At 45.2% G+C, this 14,989-nt stretch overlaps 1 protein-coding gene across 3 annotated transcripts in view; it reads right to left on the bottom strand.

The window, feature by feature from the left end:
* Window positions 1–1,626: 1,626 nt before the first annotated feature.
* ZFP64 (ZFP64 zinc finger protein) overlaps window positions 1,627–14,989 on the bottom strand; it is a 93,322-nt gene continuing 79,959 nt past the window's right edge. For 2 of the 3 annotated variants that reach the window (XM_026503756.4, XM_048222260.2), the window contains exon 9: window positions 12,130–14,035. In XM_026503756.4, the coding sequence (XP_026359541.2) occupies window positions 13,326–14,035 (710 nt within the window). In that variant the 3' untranslated portion in view covers window positions 12,130–13,325. Of the gene's footprint in view, window positions 14,036–14,989 lie in introns of all 3 variants that reach the window. The other variant, XM_026503757.4, reaches the window with a different exon arrangement.

The raw sequence follows: 14,989 nt of genomic DNA, 5'->3' as shown, positions 1-14,989 counted from the left end.
CTCAGAGTTACTGAAAATCCGGCAAAGCTGTACATTTATTTTATTGTGGCCCCCACCCCCATACTCTTTCCTTGGTCAGTGCTTTGTTCAGCTATCAAGAGTCACATTTAAATACAGCAGCAGAAACCGTCTTTGGGGCTATGAGCAATGAGATAATCAATTGGAGATGACTCCCTGCTGGACAATTTTCAAGCGGAGTCATCACCAAAAACCCACTGTGCTTGCAGCTTGTGGCCATCATGAACATCACTGTCCAATTAGAGGTTATAGTCCTATGACTTAGATACATGCAATATTTCATATTGATTAAGCAAATCAAGACACATGGGATAAATTCCCAACATGGAGGCAAAAAGTCTATATTCTTAGTAATTTCCCCTTTTTGCTGGTGGCTAGAATCATTACGTGCTAAATAAGGTGGTGAAATTGCAAATGATTTTATGTCTCTACGGTGCTTATTCTGCTGTTGGATTAAGGGATTGGAAAATTTTCTATTTGTGTATTGATACCCGGTCATCAGGATACTCACGATCCTTGATTTTTTTTTTTTTTGGGGGCCATTCTTTTATTTACTATACTATATATCACTTAAACTACGCAAAAATATGACCATGTATGGATTTTTAAAAACTCCTCTACTAATGCCATTAAAAGTTACTAATGCAATAATGATAATCGGCTTATCTAAATTAGTATGTTACTTAGCAAATACCCAACTTTGGAGCAGGGGAAGTAAACTTGGCCTCTCAGTATTGTTGATGAGTATAAACCAGACCAACCTTTGTGGAAAGCAATTTGGCAACATTTAGCAAGTGCTTTAAAATGCTAATAACCTTTGACCCAGTAATTCAATTTCTGGGAATCTATCTGAAGAAAATAATCCTATATCGGAAAGAGCTTTATGCGTTAAGATGATAAATATGGCATTATTTTCAATTATAAAAAACTGGAAGAAGCCTGAATGTTCACTAAGGAAGTAATGGAAAGTAACTTATATTTATAAGCAGTATATGATAACATGGGAAAATTTCTTGTTACGTTTTAAAGAAGGGAAAAGAAACATTTCAAATTGTGCATATGGTAATATGTTAGACAAGGATGTAAAAACACACCAAGCACAGCGAAAGACTACGAAAATAGAGCAAAAATGTTAGAACTGTTGCCTGTGTGCTGTGATGAGCACTGGGTGTTATATGTAACTAATGAATCACTGAACGCTACGTCAAAAACTAGTGATGTACTATTAGTGGCTAACCGAACATTAAAAAAAAAAAAAAAAAAAGGAACTGTTGCCTGTGAATTTAGGACTAGAGTAAAGGTAATTCTACTTTTCTGTATTATTCTGCATTTTCTGAATTTTCTACGAGCATGAAATTAACTTAATGAAAAATGAACATTTTAAAATTTAAATATTTAAAATTTAACATTTAAATAATTAAATTTTAGCATTTCCTTCTGGTGTGAAATATCGATAATAAATCATGTTGTCCCCTAGCACAATACTCCCTGTTCTTAAGAGATAGGTAACATTCTTGAGATATATTTAATTAGAGGAAAGCACAAGAGTGGGAGGGAAGTTATAGACAGAATTAGTGAATAGATCCACTGTGCGACCGAAAATCTTCCTTTTCTTTCTTTTTTCTTTTTGGACAGAATCAAGGCCAGCAGCTGCTGAAATGACCACTGTACCGAGTTAACTCCTATTTTATCCTGAAACTGGAATCTCAGAGAATAACAAAGAAATCCACAAAGCTGATTGATTCTTCCAGGCTCATATTTGGAAAGAGGAAATTCTGTGCAATTCACAAACTGCCTTATAAAGAACTTTTTCCCTTTGTTGTCCAAGATTTTTCCTGAGACTGGCAGGAAAGGAGGTTAAAAATGTCTGCAAGTGGGTGGCGAGGGGTGGGGAACACAGGTGCAGAGGCAGAGCACAGAAGCAAAATACGAGAAGGGAGATGTTCATAGAACTTTTAAATTCCAAAGGATTTTACGTGTTTAAATTAATGTATCGTATATATTTACAATGTGGACATCAAAGTGAATAAGTGAGAATGTGAGAGATAAACTTAAAAGCTATTTTTATTATTTATGTAGTCCTTGCTTGTTGTAAAAAGCCCAACAGAAGGCTATTAAAGCAATAAAAGCTCCCCTCTCCTCACACCTGCTTCACTTACGGGACAACCACCATTAAAGTTATTTCGTATCCTTCAAGACAATAGGCACACACATAACTTCTTTTTTGAATGCCGGTGGGACTATACTGCACAGAGAGCTCTCCAACTTGCTTTTTGTTCACTTAGTAATTGACCTTCAACCATTATCCACATCAACACGCATGGGGTAACCACACCTTTTAAAAAGGGAAAAAACCCACAAAGGTTTGTGTGGTCATCCACTGTATGGCTGTATTATAATTCTGCCTGCGTTTCTGGAAATTTTGGCTGTATCCTGCTAACGGGGCCCATGGAGAACGCTGCTCTGAACACCTTTATACACATTCTCTTGCCTACGTAATCAAATTCGTTCCATGGGAGAACTCCTACAAGGAGCCTTGCTGGGTCAAGGATAGTCGATATTTTATATTTTGGTAAATATGGCTAAATTCCTCTTCTGGTGAGTCTCTCTCTCACAAGGCAAAAGAATCTCTCTCCCCCATCTTTGGCTGCAGAATTAAGTTTTGTTTGCAATAAATAGATGATTTCTATTCTATTGTGTCCACATATTTGCAAGGTACAGGCATTTTTTTATTTGGCCAAAGAGAAGATGATAAAGGGCAAGTAGTTTTGTTCAAGTATGAGCATTGGAAATTACTATTAACAAAATAAATCCAATACAAATGTTATAGAATTAATTTCAAAGGCACACATAAATGACTTAAGGAAATTCGTGCACAGCCTAGTAGGCTGGATAAAGAGCAATCTGCAGTTATTAACGACTCATTTACAAATACAAATTATAATTAGCTAGCTCTTGATCTGGGGCTTATTATATGCCAGACACTATTCTAGCTCTTTACACAGATTTATTTAATCTTTGTGACAATTCCGTGAGGTCGGCACTATGATTACCTTCATTTCATAGATTAAAAAAAGGAGGCACAGAGGTCTCAAGTGATATGACCAAGGTCATGCAGCTAATACAATGACAGAGCCAGAATTCAAAGCAGGCATCCTGACTGCTGCCTCTGGGCTCTTAACCACCATGCTGTATTTGAAGTTCACGTTTAAGAAACAAGGACGCACTTTACAGTTCTCTACAAAACTTTTCATCATAACACTTCCAACAGGGAAAGTTCCTTACCTGCCTTTGGGTTGCAGGTGCCCCAATATCAAGATATAGCAATGGCTGGATTATAGGCTTTTAATTTTTATTTTGCTTTTCAATATTTTCTCTGATGACCACATATTACTTTGGTCAGAAGAAAACAAAGTTGCTTAAGAATATCGACAGTTCTTGAGGACAGAACACTTTCTGTATCAGAAAGTGGCTCATCTTTCTAACGCCTCACCCACCCGTCCTACCAACAGCCATGCGGCATCAGGAGGGTTTCAAGACCCCAAACCACAAAACCTCATAGACACCAGAGGCAGAGTTTTAAAATTCCTGACAATAACAGGTCATATTGGTGTTTCACGTACTTCGCATACAAACCTGGGAGATGCTGCAGAGCCACAGAATTTAGAATTGACTGGAGCGCCCTAGTGTGTGTGTCCCCGGTGGAGGAGTATGACGTGGGCAAAACAACCATTCACACAAACCCTAAAAGCAGAACCTGACGAGAGCTATTGTCTGCTTTGGGAAGGAAAAAGGAACAGAAAGTCCTTCTGGTCGGGCAGGATTAGGAGGTGGCATTTGAAACAGGCTTCAAGGGATGGAAAGAATTCTAACAGAGAACGTGAAGACCCTGCTAAGTGCTGCTCAGGGCTTGTTCGAACTCTCCTCTGATGCTTTTTTGTTTTCATTCATCTGCTCAGCAGTACAGAGCACTAAAATCCACTGTCCCCACTGCCACTGGGATGGAGCAGAAAGACTGGGGACAGCTTGGTGGTTAACACTGCGGGACCTCAGGTTGGGCGGTCTGGGGTGGAATGACGGCTCCAACACTCATAACCTCTGTGTCCTCGGGCAGGGTCTCTCGGGTCCTGTTAATTCACGTGTAAAAGGGGGATAAAAGTCCCCCCCCCGCCCCATACAGTTCTTGTGATGATTCCATGACTTCAGGTAGGTTAGGCATGTATGAGAACCCCCCGGCACACAGGAATCCCAAAACAAAGGCAAGCTGTTGCCTGTACAGTGAATGCCGACTGTTGTGGGCTGGGGCAGGGTGGGCAAGCCCCTTCAGTAAAGACCACGGTCTCAGTTTAACCTTTGGAGGACACCTGGTCCCTGCCTCTCCTGGGCCACTGTAGCTCACAAGCAGCCATAGACAAGATAAACGAATCGAGGTGCTATGCTCGAATGCGGTGTTCTTTATGGACACACATTTGAATTTCACGTAGGTTTCCCACGTCACAATTTTTTTTTTTTTCAACCATTAAAAAAAAAAATCTGAAAACCATTCTTAGCTCAAGGGTTGCACAAAAACAGGTGGTGGGTCACCTTCGGGGGAAATGGGGTGAGCTGTCCAAGGGCTTGCTCTATATTTTCTCACGATTGCAGGTGACTCTATAACGATCTCACCCATACGTTGAGATTCCAGTAAAACTATTTACAAAAATAGGTGGCGGTCCAGAGTTAGCCCCTGGACTGGAGAATGCGGATCCCTGGATTAGCTTCTAGGTCCCCTACTCTTCTCTAACAGGATGATACGCCCACATCCTCGGCTGGAGAACGCTGCGGTCCTCCCAGTGCATGGGAAATGTATTTCCCCTCCCCTCAGGTATGGGGCTTGCTACAGCCAATGGGGTATCAGCCGATGTGATGAGAGCAGAGGCTTTATCCAGTTTTGCCACTTTTGCTTTGCCTTGTGCCTTGTTCCTGTGATCGGCCATGAGAAGCTCAGGACCATCACTGACTCAAGGAGAATGTGGAGATTCATGGAATAGACCAGAACCCAGCCTGAAACCCAGAGCCCGGTCCAGGGAACCTAAAACCGAGCTGCCAAGACAACCATAGGTGAGAAGGTAAGTGCCTGCTGAAAGCCCCTGTGTTTGGGGGCTGGTGGTGGTTTGCTATGCGACATTATCTCAGCAATGGTTGATTAATACACCATCTAACTCTCTGAGCCAAGCATCAGGGCATTGCTTTCTGGTTTGAGTGGCCCTTGTCAGGGTGTAGGTTTTGTGTGCTGCACTGTAGTCTCCGTTTTCCGGATGAAAGACTATGGATTTGTAGTTTATTAGTCTGACTAAACACATGTGGACTTATTTTAATGGTTGACCATGCCCACTGGATATAAAAACACAAGAAAGGTCAGGGGATGTGTGTCCTGTTAGTCTTTGCCTATTCAATAATAATTTTTTAAAACTTGCATACTTGTGGAGAAAAGGAGCTGACGTTTGGTCCCTAGATCCTTATTGGAATGGTCACAGGTAATGTGCCATGACTTGGAGGGAATGCATCTCCAAGGTGACCAGATGGCCCTTTGCAGTAGCCTAGGGCCTTTTGCAGTAGCCTAGTAACCCTTTGCAGTGCGTATCTGTCGCGGATGAGGTCCCCACATAGACGGGAGAAGCAGAATAGAAAGAATGGAGAGAGGTCATTCACAGGGTGGGAGGCAAGGATCACCACAGCTCGGTGTGTGAGGGTAGGCAGAGGGCCTTCGGTAACATGCCCAGGCACTTCCTGTGCAGGCAATAGGCAGAATCACAAGGAAAATGTGTGTGGGACTACCTGCTAGTGACTGAGGACTTTTCCAGGAGCTCCATCTGTCAAGTGGGGCCAGCATCACTGGTGCTGGAAAGTTGCTGTATGGAGTAGAGGTCTTTGAGCTCCAGTCGGCACTGGTAGCTACTATAATTACCTTCGGCAGCTAACCCAACACAAAAATAGCCAAGATGACAAATTTGAAATCAAAACTTTCATGGATACAAAGACACTGCTATGATGACTGCCTCTTGGAAGGGACCAAGAGGGACCTAGATGAGAGACTTGTCACAGCACATGCTGATACTATTTTTTTCCCCCTAAACCATGTGTACGTATTACTATTTTAAAATACAAACAAGACACTAAGAATGCAAGACTTTTTATAAATGACTTTCATAATTAGAAAGGTCGACGCATCATCCCTCCCAAATAAGTGAACATCTGACAAACATAAACGCATTTCATCTATCCCTTAGATGCTCGAGAAACACTAGAGTCTTTAATTACATGGACCCCTACACGGCAAAGGCTTTTGTATCTGAACTGTAACAGAAAGGCAATGTTTGGGAACAGCACAGGTCAGAAGAAATCATATTCAAGTGTGGTCTTCGTGTCAAAAACAATCTAAGAGATGAGAGCACTTTAAAATCAAATACCATATTTTCATAAGCTTTTCTGACTGGCGGGGGTTGTAAACTACAGCTCAGGGGCCAAATTCAGCCAACTACCCGTTACTTCATTAAAAAAAAAAACAAAAAAAAAAAACGACCTTTCTATTGAGAACTGTAGGTCCATATGCAGTTGTACAAAGTAATAGAGAGATTCCTTGTATACTCTGCTCAGTCTTTCCCATGGAAACCACCGCCCGTTTTTGCACAACCCATGAGCGAAGAGTGGCTTTCAGATTTTTCAAATGCTTGAAAAAAATATCGAAGTATTTCGTGCTGTGAAAAATTACATGAAACTCAATTCGCTGTCCATAAAGATTAACTGGAACACCACTACGCATGCCTCTACGTACTGTCTACGGCTGCCTTTCTGCTACGAGGTCAGAGTTGAGTTGTTGCAATGGAGACAGAATGGCTCACAAAGCCTAAGATATTTACTACCTGCTTTACAAAAAAGTTTGCCGACCCCTGGGCTCGAGACTGGGCTAGGATCATAGAAGGAATGAGTCCCATTTCTAAAGGGAATTTGCACCATGGATGCCCTCAGATACTAGTATTAGAAAGGTCTTCCTCAACCGGGGATGGACGGACAATTGAAGAGGCAAATGAATCTAGTTTTTCTCAAAATCCAGGGATGATTTGAAAGAGAGCACAAGAGCAGGGTAAGGGGCAGAGGGAGCAGATGCGGGACTCAATCCCGGGACTCCAGAATCATGGCCTGAGTTGGAAGGTAGACACTTAACTGACCAAGCCACCCAGGCCCCCCCCCCCCAGAGATGTCCGTTTTAAAAGAACTCTACACAGGGAATCAATCTCTCTTACCCATAAAGGGATCATTTATCAAAACTAAAAGAAATGAAGGTATGAATGAATGTTTCAAATCCAAAAGTAACCACCAATACAAATGAAACACCATCCCCCTCCCGGGACGCTTGTAACTAAGTACAAAGGACACTAGGCTGAGCACTGGCATTAACTGCTATTACTCACCTGTTACCTGCCCAGCTTTGGGCAAAAAGCCTACCCTTAGCGAGAGGCTGAAGCCAGTCTTTTGTAACCTTTCAAGAAATATATGGTACAATGTGAGTGGGTGCCGTGGCTTGAGAACTTCAGAATTGTTTGACAAACATACAATGTCTGTTTTCTATGGGTCAAAGTCCATTAAACTAACATGTGAGGATTGCATCTTAAAGAGCAGCTTATCAGAAAAAGACTATACTGTACCACAAAGAGCCCATTTGGTGAAGCCCTCCTACAGTAAGTGTTTTGGGCAGGGGTGGTAGGGGAAAGTTTTGTTTTTTGTTTTTAAGATTTCTTTTAGAGACAGCATGAGCGGGAGGGGGCAAAGGGAGAGGGAGAATCTCAAGCAGATTCCTCGCAGAGCCTGACGACGTGGGGCTTCATCCCAGGACCCTGAGACCATGACCTGTGCTGAAACCAAGAGTCGGACGCCCAACCAACTGCACCACCTAGGTGCCCCGGGGGGTATGTTTTCAAATGCTGGTGCTACTAGACCTGGTTATGATGGAAGCAAGTGCAAATTCAAATTTTACCACGGACACCAGATCCCAGAAACTGCATTAGCACTGAAGGTCTTCATATAGGGTCAAGGAGACCATGGATGGAAGTGAGAGAGTCCAGGGTCTCGGACAGGAAAGGAGAGGAACTTCCTGCACTAGCCTTCAACTGAAATCGAGCATTTCATCAATTCTGGCTATAGGTACCAAACCACAGTGGCATTAGCAAGTCAAAGCAAATCAGGTACATTCATAGAACGTGGGAAATACATCACTTTTCAGGCTCTAGTTATCTTGAAATACCATCACCACTTCAGAGTAAGAGTAGTTATTAGATCGGCTGCTAGAGCTTATTTAATGCACTGATAACTATACATAGTTCAAAACATATTTTGATAACTTTTTCAATATAATTGTTCCCCTTACAAACATATGCATTGTTTTCTTCTTGTAAACATCATTCAGGGGGCGCCTGGGTGGCTCGGTCAGGTAAGTGGCTGCCTTCGGCTTAGGTCATGATCCCAGCTTCCTGGGATGGAGCCCCACTTCAGGCTCCCTGCTCAGTGGGGAGTCTGCTTCTCCCTCCTCCTGCTCTTGTGCTCTTGCTTGCTCTTTCCCCTCCTCTCAAATAAATAAAATCTTTAAACATCACTCAGAAGGGACTCATAGACTTCACTGAACTGAAAGAGGTCCAGGCCTCAAAGCGAACTCAGGCCTTAAGGCAGGTCTCCCAAGCAGGCAGTACTGGGTATTAGAAGGACTTCCACCTGCAGGCCTCAGACATGGGTTCAAATCCTAACACTCTTGACTTTAGTCAGACACTACAATTAGGTAACCTGTCTGTGTTGGAAGAAAGTCATGTCGGTCATTCCTGCAATACTTGTCCCAGCATGTGGTCGGACAGCCTGAGGACGTTTCTGCAATCATCCAACGATACCCATAGCTCAAGATTTTTTTTTTCCAATCCCACCATAGACCTCATCATTCTTGCAGCAAGAGCTTATCCTTTTTCTGTCTTAACACTCGGAACTCAAATGGTTTCATCTCTGATTCCCCCACCTCTGTTAGGGGAAGACGCCCTATCCACTAGAGGAGAGCCAGACTGCAAATACCAGGCAGGGATGTGAGCCTGGCACACCTGGGTTTGTCTATCCTGCACTGGCTGTATTAACTTTTCCGAAGATAGGTTCCCTTTCAGGACAAATGCAAATGCCATTCATCGTGAGGTCTGAATGGAATCGTGCAGAGGAACACCACGGTTCCCCATGCTCGTTCCTTCTACGCAGAGGAGGATGGCTGGCTGGCCAACCACGGTTACGACAGTTTCTGTACCAGCGACGCAGACAGGTTTCCTTCTTAGGCAAATTTTTTTCTTCCTTCACAGGACCAGCTACATAATCTGCAGGGTCTGATGCCAGATGAAAACACAGGACTCTTTGTTTAAAAATTAAGAATTTCAGGATGGCAAGAGCAGAGCACGCAATCGAGTGTAGGGCCCTTTGTGACAGCACAGGGGGCAGGTCTATGAGGATAGCCCTGCTCCTTCAACGGGAGCAGCTGTGCCCCCGCTGCACATTAGAATCACTTGAATTCCAGAAAATACCCCTGTCCCGCACCGCTGCCTCCAAGATAGATTCCATATACCTAAGAGCTTCCCAGGGGACTGTGGCCACTGTTGAGACCCACTGGACTTAGACAAATACCATGGACCAACATCCATCAAGAGCAGGCAAAGACAGACCCAATAAAGTCCAGACAAAAGAGAAGTGTTCATGTACAGAACACCCTGGGTGTTCAGGGATGTGAGCCAGGTGTTTCCTAGGAAAGTCCTCTCCAACTTTCAGGAGGCTACATGACTGCTCAGGGGCAGAGAACACTCATGGCCTAGCAACTCTTTCCAGGTTTTAACTTGGCACAGTCTACTCCAGCGACACCATCTCCCAGCCCCCTTCACAATAGCAACGCTGTAGGACCAGCCAGGTAACCAGGGGAGGTGTGCAAAAGTTCACGTAAAACTTCCTGGCAGTGTTAAGGGGAAGGGGCATGGCCTTTTCCACCTGGTTGGAGCTTAAGGTGGTGCCATCTTGGACCACGTGTGGAAGATCCAGAGTGGGGAGAAGACAGAAGCCACGTTCCCCAACACCAGAAGGTCACAGTACTAGTTCTCGGTTATTTTCCAATCTGCCTTCCCCCAAACAAGAGAAACAGGCAAGCAGGTACACCAACCTTGGTTTTGTTTTACACCAGCTGATTTAATCATTAAGTCAAATGCCTGAAGTGGCACATTTAGAGAAGCAAATGGAGAATCTGAGTCTCCAGCTGGATATCAGCCAGACACTACTGCCAGAGGCTGGGGCTTCCTCACATCCTTCCTCCTCAACCCCATTAACTTATGTCAAAAGGCTTCTTTGGGATTGTCCACATCACCCTGCTCAATTTATTACTTTAAAAAAATTTTCTGAGACCCAGCCTAGCATTTTGTTAACATGGACTCCGGAGCTACCCTGCCAGGGGCTGAAACCCAAGTCTGTTCTAGAAGTTTCTTCACCTTTATGCTTCCAGTTTTTTCATTTGGACAAGAGGCAGGGATCAGGGTGAGGTGGGTAAGGCAGTCCCCTCAGGTGCCAACAGAAAGTGGTGCCCCAAATCTCACTGATCAAGGTCAATATTTTAATGCAATTTTACGTGAAGCTAGGATTCAACTCTGTCCCTGCACAGCTGGCCCTAATTCCCAGGTCACCTTTTTAAGATATTTTTATTTATTTGAGAGAGAGAGAAAGAGAACGAGCAGAGGAAGGGCAGAGGGAGAGGGAGAAGCAGACTCCCTGCAGAGATCCTTGATCCCAGGATCGAGCCCCACGTGGGGCTTGATCCCAGGATCCTGGGATCATGACCTGAGCCGAAGGCAGACGCTTAACTGACTGAGCCACCCAGGCGCCCCAAAGCACACGACTATGCCCATTTGCTTACCTATTATTTCCAGCTAGTTACAATGACAGAATTGAGAAACTGTGCTGCAACAGAAGAGATGAGCAGAGCTGAATAGCTTCATCAGAGACAAAGGCAAGCAAAGTCCAAAATATTTACAATCTGGCCCTTGACTGAAAAAGTCCACCTACACCTGTTTTGGGTGAATCAAACTGCAAACATACTCAATTTCCCCTTTCAGACACATATTGACCTTGCAAAGGGAGACACAGAAACTTGGCCTTTCCGGTCTGTACCAGGTCAGCAGCCCCTTAGCCATCATGGCTGTTTTTCACAGTTCTGTCATTATCTATGTATTTGAAGTCTCATCCTAGAAGAGTTTACTCTTCCACTTCCTGAGTTGTTCTATAAAGTTTTACTGGAACGCAGACACGTTCATTCTTTCTCTTATAGCCAACGGCTGCTTTTGTGCTAAAGCCAGAGTTTCCTCACAAGAGAGACCTTATGGCCCCACAATGCCTCCAATCTATCTGGTCTGGAACTCTGCGTGGACCTCTGCTCTATGGGGAACCCAAATTTGCTGGGTGATACCTAGGGTGGACCTCAGACCTCTGAAGTCCATACAACTGGGGGAAAAAAAAAACTTCTAAAAAGGCTTTCCTGTTGGGGTGCCTTGGTAGCTCAGTCATTAAGCGTCTGCCTTCCGCTCAGATCATGATTCCAGGGTCCTGGGATCGAGTCCCGCATCGGGCCCCCTGCTCGGTGGGAAGCCTGCTTCTCCCTCTCCCACTCCCTCTGCTTGTGCTCCCTCTCTCGTTGTATCTGTCAAAGAAATAAAATCTTAAAAAGGCTTTCCTGTTTATCTGAAGAGCTGAGATACGAAAAGTTCGAGGAACGTTTATATGATTTCGATCTATGGGTTCCCACTTGAAAGGTCAACAGCCCTCTTGCTACTAGAACAGAAACACAGATAAGGCTCGTGACAAACAGAGGTGACACAGAATCTGTACAACGCACGGGCATTCAGTCACCAGACACTCTTCCGGACAATCAAAACAGTTCCAAAGCAAAGATTAATTCTATGGTGGGTCTTAGACATCATTCTCTCCTCACAACAAAGAGATCCGACTGTGTATCGTCATTCACCTGCTGCCACACTTAAATCAGGTATGTGCAAACAACAGAATTCATAACAAAATAAGCTACATGCCTTCCATAAGTAAACTGTTTATTCCCTTGTGTACAATCTATAAAAGTGTTCCCGTCCTTTTTCTCCTAGTTTACCAAAAACAATGGATCTATTTAATCGGTTTTAAAAGCACAGATGTTTAACTTGATGAGGGCACATAATTTGTATTAAAGACTGCACCTGAAGAAAAGATGCCAAGCAACGACACAACTGTGGATAAGTTGTATATCCACTGGCATTCCAGAGCCTTCTAAGTTTTGGCCGAAGTAAAACGTCCATCTACAAAAAGTCGGGATTTCCATTTGTTGGTTCAGCAAACACCAAGTACTTATTGCGATGAAAGACCCTAAGCTCAGGCTGTCTCGTGCATCACATGTCCCAGAAGAACCAAGCCGGGGCCCAATGCGCCCCGAGCGTTTTCTGTAGGAAGCATGTAAATGCAGTTTCACAACGCACACGTGAGGGCTCACCTAGTGTTAGCTTGATCTTTGGCGCCACCTACAGGTCAAGCTGCATTTCGCTTCACTGCAGCACTAAACCTGGAGAAATCCTGTGTCTCCCTAGAAAGCACTACTGAATGGTGTGGGGATGGCGAACCCCACACCATAACCAGTCTGATGGGAGAGTGTAAAGAAAAATGGAGCGTTCCTCTTACATCATTCTACAGCGGAGTCTGCCTTTTTATTATAAGACAATGATAAAAGGAACCACACGAACGCATAAGGCAAACACTCATAACCACCACCTAGGTTAAGAAATAGAACTTTCCCAGATGCCCCCAGGTCCTCCACGGAACGCACCCCCGTCGCCGTCTTAACCTTCCCCACTATACACATCAGTTTAGTTTCCCACGTGGTATAAACAGTTTCATAATTCCATCGGAGATGGATCAGTTTTAGGACTGGAATCCATCGAGAAACTATTCCTATTGGATAGAGCGGAGCGCAACGGACCCCCCCACTTTGGAAGGACTGGGTCAACTTGCGGAGCCGATGTTTGGAGGGAAGACAGCAACGTGGAGAGGTGTCTCCACGGTGTTGCTCTGGTGTCAGTTCTCATGCCAGCGACGGCAGCCACGGCCTCGAGGGCCTATAAAGTTGGAGCATCAGTCCCCAGAGCTGGAGACTCAAGTCTGGCTTGACGGCCTGCACGCGGAGGGCTGGACCACAGCATGTCTGGAATTCGGACAGCCAACCACCCTCTTTGGGTGAACTAGAGGAACTGGCTGGGCTCTGGGGACGTCTCCAGCTGGCCTGCGGAGACCAGGGTGCCCAGCTGCCCTGAGCCACTGCTTTCGGGCGGGAAGGTGACCAAGTCTGAGTTCTTGTTCTCACTCTGGTCATTGTGCTGTTTCTTATGGCATCTCAGGGAGTCGTCCCTGACGAAGGAGGCGCCGCAGGTCTCACAGCGGAAGGCCCGCTGGGTCACTATTTTGGCCACGTGCTGAGAGCTGCTCCCTCGGGGCCCTTCCTTGCCCTGCGGGGCCTGGTTCTCCGTTTTGGTCTCATCCCTGTGCACCTTGTCAATGTGCTTGGCCAGGCTGCTGGGCCGCTTGGTGTCGAAGCTGCAGAAGTCGCACTTGAACGGGCGGTCCTTGCAGTGCACCCGGCTGTGCACGCGCAGGGCCGCCGCGCTAGAGCACGAGTAGCTGCACTCGGGGCACTTCTCGGGGTGGTCAGCCTGGTGCAGCCGGCTGTGCTCCAGGAGGTCGGCCCGGTCCCGGCCCTGGAAGGAGCAGTGCAGGCACTTGAACGTGTGCTTGATGCGGATGTGCGACTTGAGGTTTGCCTTCATGGTGCAGCGGACGTCGCAGAACTCGCACTTGAAAGGCTTCTCCCCCGAGTGCACGATCATGTGCCTTTTCAAGTCCGAGCTGATTTTGAACTTGGCGCTACAGAGCCAGCACTGGAAGGGGGTGTCCCCTAACAACGGAAGGTGTGTTTCCATTAGAGCAGGCAGGCAAATGAACTCCCCCCTCCCCGCCAAACATGCATCAGAACACCTGGTGCAGAGACAGTTGGGTCTTTGAGCTCCAACGACAGGGAGCTCCCTACCACCACCACTTACCATGTATGTTAACTTCTTTTATCCTCACGACAATCTCATGAGTGGGTATTATTACCCCCATTGAACAGATGGGGTAACGGAGACTTCGAGGTCAAATAGCAGGGATTTGAACTCAGGCACCATGGCATCCAAGTCCACACTCTTCACGAAGCCACTTTACTAGAATCTAGCTCGTTTAATCTAAGACCCCACACCAGACATGGAAGAGGCACAACTTATGTTACAACTGTTCCAAATCAAACCATGACTTATCGCTGACTCTAGCGTTTAAGCTATATTACATCAATTGGTTGGCTTGTATTACTAAAGTCTCAGTTACACAACGAGGCTGAATTTTATTTATAAGATTAATACAGGAATATGGCGGCAGGGGACAAATTCCTGAAGATCCATAGCCTGCTCTGTACTCTGGAGGCACTAAGGATTTTTAGTGCTTTTGGAGGTTGCTACTTTAATGATTCTCATCAGCTGAACATAAGCGAAGATGAGGATCTCACTTATTCTACACGTCCACCCTTTCCCCCAGCCGCCACCTCCATTGTGGGGTGTGTATCACACTCCTTGGGCATTACCTTCTACATTGGGGTAACAGTCTCCTAACTTTCAGCCCATCAGCTTGAGAGGGTTCTTGAGGGTTCCCTCGTCTTCACCATACTACCTCTTCCTAGTTCTCAGGGTGTTCACAATTGAAGTTCAAGAACATTTGCCTTCTGACCAGTGAATTCCCGTGCTTTAACTAGTCGTTTTCAGGGTTAGAATCAAACTGTAATTTATGACCGGGTCTGTGTCATTCACCAGAGCCAGATCCT

The sequence above is a fragment of the Ursus arctos genome, unplaced genomic scaffold (assembly GCF_023065955.2).
Source record: "Ursus arctos isolate Adak ecotype North America unplaced genomic scaffold, UrsArc2.0 scaffold_16, whole genome shotgun sequence".
Classification (NCBI taxonomy): domain Eukaryota; kingdom Metazoa; phylum Chordata; class Mammalia; order Carnivora; family Ursidae; genus Ursus; species Ursus arctos.
The sequence above is the reverse complement of the archived record's forward strand: the minus strand, read 5'-3'. Positions and strand labels throughout refer to the sequence as shown.